This window comes from Malaya genurostris, chromosome 1 (assembly GCF_030247185.1).
Source record: "Malaya genurostris strain Urasoe2022 chromosome 1, Malgen_1.1, whole genome shotgun sequence".
Taxonomy (NCBI): Eukaryota; Metazoa; Arthropoda; class Insecta; order Diptera; family Culicidae; genus Malaya; species Malaya genurostris.
In genome coordinates, this window is record NC_080570.1 from 26,407,442 (window position 1) to 26,420,458 (window position 13,017).

Sequence of the window (13,017 nt, forward strand, 5' to 3'; positions counted from 1 at the left end):
AATCGATCTTTTAATGGAAGAACTCCCGCCAGAACTTCAAGACTCATTGTATGTGTCGAGTGCATGCAGCCTAAGGCAATTCGCAAACAACGGTACTGAATTCGCTCAAGTTTGATAATATGAGAGTTTGCAGCGGAACGAAAACAAACGGATCCATATTCCATCACTGAAAGTATCGTTGTTTGATACAATTTTATTAGATCTTGCGGATGAGAACCGTGTATAAAAGGATGACTGAGCAGGAATTAAAGCAAGTGCCTAATTTCGGTTGGTTCAGGTCCAGAGCTCAGTTCCAGTTCCAGAATTAAAGAATTCAGTTTAGTGTTGAATTAATTGCGGAACGTTCGCAGAGCCAGTTTTCCTTCGAAGAAAATCGATTGCGTCATCCTGCTGCTGGCAGTTTGCATTGGAGCAAAATATAACGGAAAGTGGACAACGATGGGGAACATTGTGCAAAATCAGCCCTTCTAATGGGTCCAAATGTTATCTTAAGAATGATAAAAATAACTTCTTTGCAAATCAGAGATTCAAATCACCAGTTTAGTACAAATCGAGATTAATTTGATTAGCTTTGTGCACTTTTCGTAGTGCAAAATACGCACCAAACGAGTGCGAATGTAGACTGCATCTGATTGCTTCGCGCTCGAGAAAAATGTTCCGAGCAGTGTTTAATTTCGTAGAGAACTCAGTTCGGCCCTTTTGAATGCTAGAATGCATTTTGCTAGCTTCTATAATTGAAATATGTAAATCCAAAATGAAATAATCAACATCAAAATTCTGTTTGTTGCTATTTATTTTACTTTCATATTTCATGTGTAGTGGAAAATATTTGACGCCAATAAGTCAATCTTTAGTATAAATGCACCGTTACAATTTTGGAAACGAAACAGTAAACGTTGAAAAATTCAACGAACGATTACAATTTTGGTTCGTATTCACGTCCTCCAGTTATGTCTGTGGCATTACTTAACCGCTTTTTTTTGGATGTTTGGTAATATTTATCATTCCACCACCAGGTGGATTAAAACAGTCCTTGTTGTTGGTTGAAGATGTCCTTTTTGCAGTTTCAGTGCAGGGTTTTCCATAGTGGGCAGGCTGGTCACAAAATTTACATGTAATCAGCTGATTATCATAGGTAACCAACGATTTACAAGGATGCCTTCTGCACTGAGTACAAATTACATAAGATGGAATTGTCTTAATGCAGTCGCATACGTAATATTTTCACGCTATTCCGGATATCGGGGAAAAATTTTGGCCGAAAATGAATATAATTCTCGTGAGAAGGCGTGCTTGAACAAAATAGAGACACTTATCGAAATAATCGAACAGCTAGCTTTGGCATATTCCAACGAAGCATTAGAACAATTGAGGGGCATAAATATAACAGCGATTTCGCAGTAACAATTTACCCATTCGTCTTGTAGACCGCCAACCGCCACAATGAGCAATCTGTTGCTATTCTGGTAATAAATTATGTTGCTAAATTCATTGGGCCCTACTTCCCCTGTCAAGGGGTAAGTGAGTTCTTTCCCGGCCATGCGCACGCGGTCGTTCGTTTCCCTCTCGAAACGATTCCAACGCTAGACCGATGAAGCTTTTCCATTCCGGTAGAGGAAGTATGCCAAACTGGAGCACACACAAAACATGGTTACAGGTTTGGTGTTATTTTCCAGCCTTCCATCAGGACCTCCCTCCCCCCAGTGGCATTTGCCTGTTGTCTTACTGTTTTCGGTTTGGGTCAGAATGTTTGCACCTATTTTTAGCCACCCAACAACATGCACATGTCATGTCTCTGCCATCGCACCGTCGTCATCAACGTCGTCGTTGTCGTTCTGTCGGTCGGTCGGTCGGTCGGTCGGTCGGTTGGTCGGTCGGCAGGATTCTTACATTGAACACGAGAAGGTTCAAAGCCGACCTGGTCGACCGACCGTAAGTAATCGTGGTTGCGAGTGTAGCTGGGTAAGGTAGGTGTATCCTTTATGCTCCGCTTGTCGAGCAGTACCCCGTCCGTCGCCACACCGTTACTTCCATCATCCCCTGTCCCCCTCACCACACCAAAAAAAGAAGGATGGAGGATGGAGTTGTCTGTTTTAGCAGGACTGAAAATGTGTGAATCTGAATGAATGTTTATGTTGGACCTGTTGTGGCTGTTGCTTGTTTCTATTTTTTCCTCACTCCACCGTCTGATGCCTTGCTTGACGGGGTATAAACGGCAGAGCATCCGCTAGCGACGGAAACGTGGCAACAGGAAACTGCACGGATGAGAAATGGGTCATTGGGGGATAATTTTGTGATTGAAGTAACTTCTCGTGGCTCGGTTGGGGTGCCTGTAGGATGGCCTCGGATGCTGGGGACAGGCTCCCCAAATGAGAAATTGATGAGTTTAATGGAGTTTTGTGATATCATCGATGTGCCACTACGATGCATGGGACTAGCGCGGTTCCTTCTTCGGTTGATGAAGTCATGCTAATTCCGAACCGACTAAATTGACCTGGTGTGATTCCACGCTCCGTGGTAGATGCGTGAGGTGAAGGCGAGCGACCCGGGGTGAGCAGCTTGATTTGCTTGTGTGGCACGTAGCAAGCAACTTTACAATGCCGTAGAGATTTTCCCGGCTGCACCCGTTACCCTTTGAACTTGGGCTCACGAAATGTCGATGAAGTTGCAAGTTCAATGTCGACATAGGCAACCTGTTGAATAAGATATCTACTGGAATAGATTGAGCACTAGAAATGACTGCTATGGACGTTTTTTCGAAGTCTAGTCGAGGTGAAGATTTATGTGGTGATGCAAACCGTAACTGCAAAAATATTTCGTTTACTTAGCACTTATCTCATTTCATGCATATTTAAAAGCGCTAACAATAGACGCCTGCAGTCAACAATCGGTTCTCATGTGTTCATACAATTGTTATAATTATAATTATCCGGTGAGCGATCGCAATAAAGACTGTCCCAGAAAGTATGGACGCAACCAAAAACCGCTGCTATTTCGCAATGGTTCAGAATCTGTCAATTTTTATGGCTGCGTCCTGTTGTTTACACTCTTCTTTAACCACTTGTGCAGTTGTTTATTCGTTTTCATTAGTTTGTTTCGAAATGCGTGGACTCTTAGCAGAACAACGTAGAAAAATTGTGTACAAATGGTGCACAGAACGTGGACTGTCACTGAAAAAGATAGCAAAAATGGAAGGAGTAAGTGAAAAGCCGTGCGAAATGCAATCAGGAAGTTCGGTGAGGATAACACCTTTGAGGATAAACCGAAAACGGGTCGAAAAAAAGGTCCTGCTAACCCTCAGTTGGATAAACGTATACTGAAAGCGTTCGAGCAAAAGAAGGAGGTTTCAGTTCGAGATGTGGCCAAAAAAGTGGGCACTTCGAAGTCAAATGTGCTTCGTGCTAAAAAACGTTTGAATTTTCGAACCTATAAGAAGCAGAAACAGCCAAAACGTAGTCCGAAACAAGAAGCATCGATCAGGCCGAGGGTTCGAAAGCTGTACAATACGATTCTTGCTGGAAATTTGAACTGCATAATCATGGACGACGAAACCTACGTGAAACTCGATTACAAATCCTTGCCGGGACCACAATATTATACGGTGCGAGAAGGGCAAGTGTTGAATCAGTCCGAGACATCGATTGAAGTCGAAAAATTTGATAAGAAAGCTATGGTCTGGTAAGCAATTTGTAGCTGCGGTAAGATTTCGAAACCCTTCATCACCGCTGCTTCAATGAACAGCGAAATATACATCAAGGAATGTTTACAAAAACGACTTCTACTCATGATTCGAAGCCACAAGGATCCTGTTGTCTTCTGGGTAGATCTTGCTTCTTGACACTACTCGAAATCAACGGTAGAATGGTATACTACCAAAAATGTCACTTTCGTCCCAAAAGACATGAATCCACCAAATTGCCCACAATTTCGACCAATTGAGGAATTTTAGGCATTAAAGAAGGCACATTTTAGGAAACATGTCTCGGCAGCCGAAACCATTCAACAGTTCGAAAAAGATTGGAAAAAAGTGTCAAAACTTGTCGCCAAGAAGTCTGTACGGAATTTAATGAGAAACGTTCGCAAGAAGGTGCCCCAGCTAGTCTACAATGGCTAAGTAGCAAATGCTGAGAATAATATCTAATCTAAGTCTAATATTATCAGTATATCGAATAAAATTTGAATATCTAACACTTGTGAATTATTTACAGCGAAATCAAAGTGCGTCCATACTTTCTGGCACAGTCTTTATCTTTAAATTCAAAGCGACGACATATGCATTTTTATATACCAATAGATTGCATTTGACATCCACTATATGTTTTAGAAGAAATCAATATCAACTTAACTAAAAATGACTCAAAAAAATTCGACATTTTCACAGAAATTTTAGAATATTAGAAGTATTCGAAGAATGCTAAATACTAATATGATAGACGTATCTGTCTAATGATAAACAAATTTTCAAAATCGGACTTCTAACAACTGAGATATGGCCAGCCAAAGTAAGCATTCCCACTTTTTTTTAACAGATGGACCTTATTTTAATAACTTTGAATAGAATATTTGGTTTTCCATCGGTATAAAAGGATTTTATTCCGAATGAATTTATCTTTCTAATGGTAAAAAAAGTTTTGAAATCGGTAGAAAATAGTCAGTCAAATTATTCAATTTTGATTCCAAACCGGTCAAAAGAAAATTAGTTTTTTGTGCAACTAGAAATTCATGTTTATAATTAACGAAGAATTTTTTTATTTTGATGCATCGGTCGCAGGAATTTGTCGAACTTATCGTCAAATCGAATTTGTCGAACTTATGTCAAATCTGCCTAAATAAAAACAAAGTTGCGCATTATGTTCAGCTTTCCAAAACCCGATCACTACCCAGTCCTCTCCCCTATTTTTTATGTTATTTTATAATAAGACTTGTTTATATTTGCAATTCAAATGCCAAATCAAATGTGGCAAAATTAAGTGTAAAACACTTTTGTAAAACGTGTCGATTTTTTATCAGTGCACAAAAACGTGCTTGAAGATGTGAAGAAACTTATACACGCTCTTTGAAACTCATGGTTTGAGTTGCGATTACAGGGTTGTTACGAAAAATTTCAAAATCAAAACGCGCGAAATCCGCGCGAAGTCAAAAACTAAAACGCGCTAAATCCGCGCGAAATTGAAAACTGAAACGCGTGATGTTCGAGTGAAGCGTTAGACAACCATTTTTATGTAGTTGATAATTTCCGCAGAACTTGAAAATTCACTTAAATATAATTCAAAAATCTGCAAAAGTTTGTCATATGAACGCAATAAATAAGTCTGCATACAACACGTCACTTCAAGAAATCCCATGAAAATGATTGCAGTTTTATTCTACGCAGCTTTTCCGATGCTTAGTTAATTAATAAAAAATAAATATGCTTACAATTGGGATATTGAAAGAAGTTAAACAGATTTCAGCGAAGACATTTCTTCTTGCTTCAACATCTTGCTCGGCCATTTCCTTCTTGATAAGAATTTTAAGGTAGACCACATCAGGATGATCTGATTTACTCTTTTTACTTTCAGTTTCAAGTATAATAGCGCCTTCTTCTGTTGTCAGATTTTACTCTAAATGTCTTTATTTTCCTCCTCATCTTTTGCTCTTTTATTTGGATCAGGGAAAAGCCCACTGGAATTAGTTTCAGTCAAACTTGTTCTCCAGCAGGCATAAAACCTCCTTATCTTTTGCATTAATAGATTCAAATCATCCAAATGATACATTTCCTTAAATCTAGTGCTTCTATAGTAACTAAATCTAATGAGACAGTAACATAAGAAACGATTTCTTGATAACATTACGTGATAAATGAAAGTCGAAAGAATTGAAACATTTTTTTAATATGCGACACATGCTAGCAATTCGTTATATCTATAATTAGTTCCAACATAGGGAATCCGAAAAAAAGAAGAATCGAAGATTACGACATCGAATGAAAAATTGTAACAATTGCAATTACTCGGAGTAATCGATCTGCGATTAAAGTAGGTCTGTCACAAAACTAGCCTTACAAACATCTCGATGGACAAATAAATCGAGACCAATCAGTTTGCAGCGGTTTTGGTAACTCGGTAAGTTTAAAGGATATATTCATTGAAGACGTCGGAGAGCGAATCGGACAAATTTGCGTTGAATCGCTTCAATGCGTTGGATATCGTTTTGGTAATTAGCTGACCAGATAACAGCGGCGTATTCGAGAGTTGAGCGAACTAAAGCGCAGTACGGAGCTTACAAGCAATGTACATCGGAGATTTTTTTTAGTAACGCGAATAATGAATCCTAATTGCTTAGAGGTTTAGAACATAGTAAGCTCTATGTGCTCTTTAAAATTTAACTTTGATTCCAGAAGAACACCCGGGTCCTCAACAAACGATGCGCGTTCAAGAACAGTTTGTGAAATATTATAGTCGGACTTGAATACAGACTTTTTGTTACTAAAAGAGATGACGGAGCATTTAGTAGCATTTAAAACCATTTTGAAATATGAAATATGGAAGTCATCGGTAAACGATAGTTTCATACACTTGATCGAAAAATTTAGATCGTTGAGATACAATAAAATTAATAACTGTCCAAGGTGACTTCCTTGAGGAACTCCAAAGGTAACAGCAAATGGTGTGGTTGTACAGGCTTCTATTTTCAATATCATTCCATGACCAGTTAGATATGATCGAATTCAAAAATAATCCGTTTAATCTCAGTCTACTTAACTTGGAGATCGTTTGTGATGATTGATTTTGTCGAACGAAACAGCGAAATCGGTGTATATAGAATCTACTTGTAGTTGTGCTTGTGAAGAACGTATGATGAAGGGAATGCAGGTTACTAAATTTGTGGAAGTTGAAGGCTTTGGCATGTATCCATTTTGAGTCTCAAATATGTAGTCAGAGCAACTATGTGTTATAAAATCCAGAACTATAATTTCAAACAGCTTCGATACAGTGCACAAAGCAGCAATTCTACGGTAGATGGATACTATACCCTTGTTCACATAGGATTTCTTCCATATTTCAAGAAAAATTCCAGAGCGCAAAGAACAATTGAAAATGTTGGATAGTGGAACCAACAAACTATTAGAACAATTTTTTATCACCACGGATAGAATCCCAGAACTTCTTCGTTTCTTCTCTTGTCAGACTTCGCTTTGTAAGCCTGTCGTGCAAATTTTGCTTTAAGAATGCGATTTTTATCATACACAAAATTTGTTACCATATTATTGAAGAATCGCATTCCATTTATTACGTTCTTTGCATTATTGAATGTATTATCACTGATTGACGATATCTTCCATGTGACATCAATATCCTTGAGTGCAAAATGTTGAAATAGCAACTTGTATCACTCGAGATCGAAAAGCATAAAATCGAAATTTTGTCCACTGAAGAAAACATTGGCTAGAACCGCCTTCTATCATATGGAAGTGTATTTACTATTCTTCATGAAAAATTGAGCATGAAAAAGGTTTTTTCCAAGTGGGTGCCGCGATTGCGATTTCATCAAGACAATGCACCCTGCCACAAGTCGATAAAAACAATGGCGAAATTGAACAACTTTGATCTGCTTCCCCACTCCCCATACTCGCCAGATTTAGCCCCCAGTGACTACTGGCTCTTTGGTGATCTTAAAAAAATGCTCCAGGGAAATAGATTTGGCTCAAATGAGGAGGTCATCGCTGAAACTGAAGCTTATTTTGAAGCGAAAGATAATTTTTTTTTATAAACATGGTATTGAAAAATTGGAAAAACGTTGGAACCATTGTATCACCCTAAAAGGTGATTATGTTGATGAATAATAAAAACTTAGCAAAAAGAATGTTGTTTCCATTGTTAGTCTCGGGACTTATTGATCCATGTGTTAGTAAATTTTAGTTTTATCAAGGTGAAAATTCGGCCATCTCGACCGTTTATCAAGGTGAAAATTCGGCCATCTGAAACGTTCGCCAATCTTTAATTATTAAGGGGGTTTAATAAAACTCACAAACTTAAAAAATTTGCAAAGAATTTTGTGGAATGATGTTTTTTGAAATTCGCGCGAAATCCGCGCCATAACATCAAAATCTTAGCAGAAACCGTGCCAAATCCACGAAAGTCGCGAAATCCGCGAAAACCGCGAAATCCGCGCGACCGTAACAACCCTGCGATTACTCAAATTCAACAACTGGAACAATATATCAAAACTTGGGTAAAATTTACTCAGGCCATGAGTTTTCTCGAGTTATTCATTAGAGAATGCGTTGAGTTTTCAAACATTTGAGTGAAAAAAAATTAGTGCGTTTTCGTTCTCGGAATATTCTTATCGATTTTAAGAATGCAAGCATAGGTCGCTTTTCATTGCCGTTTCTAGATCCGGTTTTTGGAACCAGGAATCTTCAATCATAGTTGTTTTCAATAGAAATTTTATGGTTTCAATTATGCTAAGTGAGACGTCCAACATAAGGATATCAAAATTATTCAATTTTGATTCCAAACCGGTCAAAAGGAAATCACTTTTTTGCGCAACTAGAAATTCATGTTTATAATTAACGAAAAAGAATTTCTTTATTTTGAGTGCAAGGAACTGAAACTTAGAGTTAAGCTCACTCAATTTGTGAAAAAATATTTTGTTCTTATTTTGAGTAAAAAAATACTCAAGTTTTGACATTCTTGTACTTTAATACAAAACTGAGTAGATCAGTGGTAACTCAAGTTTAGAGTACGTGTACTTTTTGTAAATTTTAGCGGTGTGTTACTCAATTTTGAGTTATTTCTATTAAATTATAAGACAGTTCTAGGTCGAGTTACGTGTTGAGAAACAATTGTAACAGAAAAATGTGCTCACGTTTTATGCCGAACCCAAATTTCTTCTCGTCATCGTTGTTCAAAATAAAAGCCAAAAGCATTTTATCTTTCAACATCCTACGCGTTCGTTATCTTAAACAGGACAATATACACAAGAATATGGGTAATTTCTACGAGCTACTTCTTATCGGCTAGATACAAGCAAAAAAAAATGACTATACTGTAGAACCAGTCTCCCGATACACGACTCTCACTTCTACTAGAGTTTATTCAACCGACTTTTGTGCTTGGCTTTACTAATATCATCTCGAAAGTGAATCTCGTCCCGCTTCAGGTTGACATTCGAAGTGCTCGGATATTTGTGCGGCACTGAGCCCGGACTGTCGTTCCTGCAGAATAAACCATCACCGTAATCGTCAGCACCAACGGCGAGACTGTGCTGTTGTTGTTGTTGTAAGCGATTTTTTAGCTGCTCCTGGAGTTTCCGGTGAATCGTGTTATCTAGCGGAGTCGGATGGTAGTTGTTGGCGTGATGATTGATGTTTTTAATCGGTTTTACGGGAAATTGTTCGGCGATCAATCGATTGATTTGACGACCACTGAAGTATAGATAAGCACCGCAGGCCGTCGAAAGAATGAACAAGGTGACGAAGACCCCGCTCAAGGCTATCCAGGCGGCATTGGCTCGAGATTTCATCAACGGAAGGGTCGTAGGTTCGACCTGTTCCGTCGAGCTGCTTGTTGGGTCCACTGGTAATTCGGTTGTCGTGGTTGTCACAGGAAATGCAGAAGATTGTGAAACAGTTGTTGTTGTTGTTGGCGTTGATGTGCTGGTAGTGGTGCTGACTGTTGTGCTTGTAGTAGCAGGCGTTGTCCGAATTGTAGTTGTGCTTGGCCTCGCCGTCGTGGTTGTAGTCGTGGTTGGCCTCGACGTGGATGTTGTGGTCGTAGTTGGCGCTGATGTCGCCGTCGTCGAGGTGTAATACTCATCCAAATCCTTGCAGAACTGTTCTTCCACTAACGAATTGAACACAGTCACGTATTCAATCGCCACATTGGCATCAGCGCTCATGTCACATTCGATCTGTAACTTTGCCCGTTTGATTTCCCGTTCAACTTTCCCAACAAACATGCTCCATCCTGCAGTGACTGACGAAGAAGTCCAGCGTTGGACTGTTGCCGGAAGGGTACCTTCAAGGTCGTCCATATCCAATATACTGAGCGTGAGCGATGAGGCCGAGTAGAACAGGAGTTGAAAAATCAAGCGAATCTCGGTGAATTCATGCATGTAAAAGCTTTCGACCGTTTCGCAGCAACTGACGCCTGGTGAAACGCTGCTCAGATAATACAGGACACCCGGACGGTAAGGTTGGAACACGACAGAGTTTGCATACGGAACTACCGAAAATTGTTGCCGTACAGTTCCGGAACACTCACGAATTTTGGTTTGGGGAAAATCATTGAAATCTATTCTTTCACAGATTGCGTCCAATCCGTAGATTCTCGAAAATTGAGCAACCGTTATCACGAAAACAAACAACACTCGAAGTTTGACACTCATTTTGCACTTCCGAATCTCGACAAGTTCATTTCAAAACTGCCACTGCAATTTCGGTGTCCCAGTTTCATAAGGTTCCGAAGTCCCATTCATATCTCTTGTCTGATGACCCTTCCCGTGTTGCAGATCGTATCGGGCAGATAGCGTCAACTTGCCAACCGTCTACCAGCAGAGGGCGCGTGGAGCTTCATGTTAGAAAAAAAAACAAACAACACTACTAACAGTATTACATCAGGCAAATAGCGGAACGTCAAATGCTCGGGCGATAAAATGTTCGAACGTCCAATCGAATGATAGCCTGCTTGTGCTCTGGAAGCTTATTCAATTGAAATAAAGTGCCACTCGGGACCGCTGCTGGATGCGGAAAGGTTTGCGGTAGGCATTCAGCGTATTTCATTTTCTTTTTTTTTTTTGATTCTCTCATCACCAGAAAGACTTTCTGTTTACACCGAGGGAAACGTGTTTCGCGGAGCTCGTGACTAACTCGTTCCCAGTTTTAAAAAATGTGGCATGCAATTTTGTCATACGTTAGCCAATTGAGTTCAGATTTTTTTCTATGGTTTCATTTGGTTCAAAAAACTAGTGAGCGTTGGTCTTATCGAAACGATAAGTTTGTGTATTGTTACAAGCTTTTTACTTGTGAACATTTCAGGTAAAAGATTCCTGTAAACGACACTCAGAAAAATCCTCACTTCAATGCTACGTGAAAACGTATGTGATTTTTATCCATAGAACTTTTCTTGTAATACTTATGTGAAGTATAGATAGCACAGAATGAACTCATGAACTCTTAGTCCACATTTGTAACACGTAATATCTACGTCATTTTTTTCGTAGATTCTATAGAATACTTTTGTGAAATTTATACAAAGTTCATTTAAATTGTGCTGTTAAATTTATTTCATTTGACCAGAATTTTACTTAATAGTCACATTATTTCCATGTAATTGTTACTATAAAGTTCTATATTGAATCTTAATATTGGTATATTGGTATTAAAAACTAATAGATTACATAGTCTGTTGGACATAACATTGCGATAAATTTTGTTCGCACGCAGATATTCTGAAAATTTTACTTTTAAATTCGTTTCTGTTGAATCACTTGCGAAAAATATCAAAAATACAGAATGCATTGTTCTAAATCCTTTCTCTGGAGCAGCTAAACTGAAGCAAACATTGTTCCCTTTAAGGAATGCATTTAGCTGGAACTAGTAGTTCAAAATGTGCTTGATGTGCTGGAACAAAATCTAGAAGTTTTGCCTTTTGAGCTCCGCTGTAGAAAAAAAACAAAATTGAATTGTGTTTCAGTTTCGTATTTTTAGAGCACAGAATTCGCGTAAAGCCAATTGGTCATGCAAATAAGTTGTACTAAACTCACTAAATGGTACATTCGCTTAAAAATTATACTTCTGCTTGGTACTAATATTAGATCTGAAAGTATAATAAAAATTAGCTAGACTTCATAATTGTCGATAAAATCAATGAGCAATTATTTACCATAAAATCACTGTGATAAATACCGTAGAAGGGTCGAAAGGGATTTGGCCTATGTTGTTTGTTATAGGTTTTTCAACTGACGCCATATTGCGAGCACAAAATGAACATGACAAAATGAATTCAAGAAAGTGCGTGACACATAAAATATATGTGACAACAGCAATAATTCTGACATATGGTTCATTTCATATTCAATCATGATCCGTTGGTTGTTAAGAAGATCACGTAAACTCCGATGACAAAGCCATTTTTGGAATCTACGTGTTTTTTCACATAAGGTTAACGTGAGGATTTTTTTGAGTGGAGTTCAAGCACATCACAGAAAATCATGAACATGTAAAACAGCAATCGGCTACTGATTTCACAGCTAATTTATTTGAATTCAACTTTTTAAAACGAAATTTTCAGCGATGCTCTAGATTTCAGAAGATACGAATGGTTTTTTTGTGTGTTTCGCTTAGTGTCTATAATTCGGGTAGGCAACGTTCGTGCGATAAAATATCGACAGTTCTCAGTCAAATGCAAATAGGCAAACGGTTTGTTCATGAAATTACCCAACGTTTCGGCCGTTTTGGATGGCATTTTTCAAGGAAAACAAAACAAATTGTTGATTTCCAACGGTGGGATGTCTGTTACGGGAACACATATAGAACGATCTTTGATAATGCGGAACTTTTCATCGGATAGCACTATGGTCACAGAGTTCGGTGTATGCACTAAGTGTGTGAAAAATTGGTTTGCTCAGGTGGGTATGATTGTTGTCTCCAATGACAATGAAAACGCTTTTGAATGGCCTAAAACTGGTTTCATTTGTTATTGCGCTTATCCCAAGTAATAAATATGACTGCCACAATGACAATATGATTGAATGGCAAGTTTATTTTGTGAGTTACCTAATGAAACACAAAATTTACTGTTTACTACAGCAACTCGCTTCTACAAAGGAGATGGTGATTTACAGAGCCTGTACAAGAATGTTTTGACATTTAGAAAAAGATGAATGAGACAATTGGTTCTAGAATAATATGCAAATAAGGTTTATTACAAAAATGGCTTTGTCTATATGCTATTAACATAATTTGAATCAAGATATTATAATTTGTCAAGATATGTCGAAATAACGGTTCCTATTTTGAAGTAGGGGAAGGTA

General features: G+C 38.4%; 1 protein-coding gene across 1 annotated transcript; it reads right to left on the reverse strand.

Annotated features, from left to right (window-relative positions):
• Positions 1-9,052: 9,052 nt before the first annotated feature.
• Positions 9,053-10,371, reverse strand: LOC131427861 (uncharacterized). The gene has a single exon (XM_058591455.1). The coding sequence runs from the start codon at positions 10,369-10,371 to the stop codon at positions 9,070-9,072; it is 1,302 nt and encodes a 433-aa protein (XP_058447438.1). The 3' UTR covers positions 9,053-9,069.
• Between the last annotated feature and the right edge of the window lie 2,646 nt (positions 10,372-13,017).

What these genes read in the sequence shown, in the direction of transcription:
- LOC131427861 (XM_058591455.1), bottom strand. Translation starts at nt 10,371, where the DNA reads ATGAGTGTCAAACTTCGAGTGTTGTTTGTTTTCGTGATAACGGTTGCT.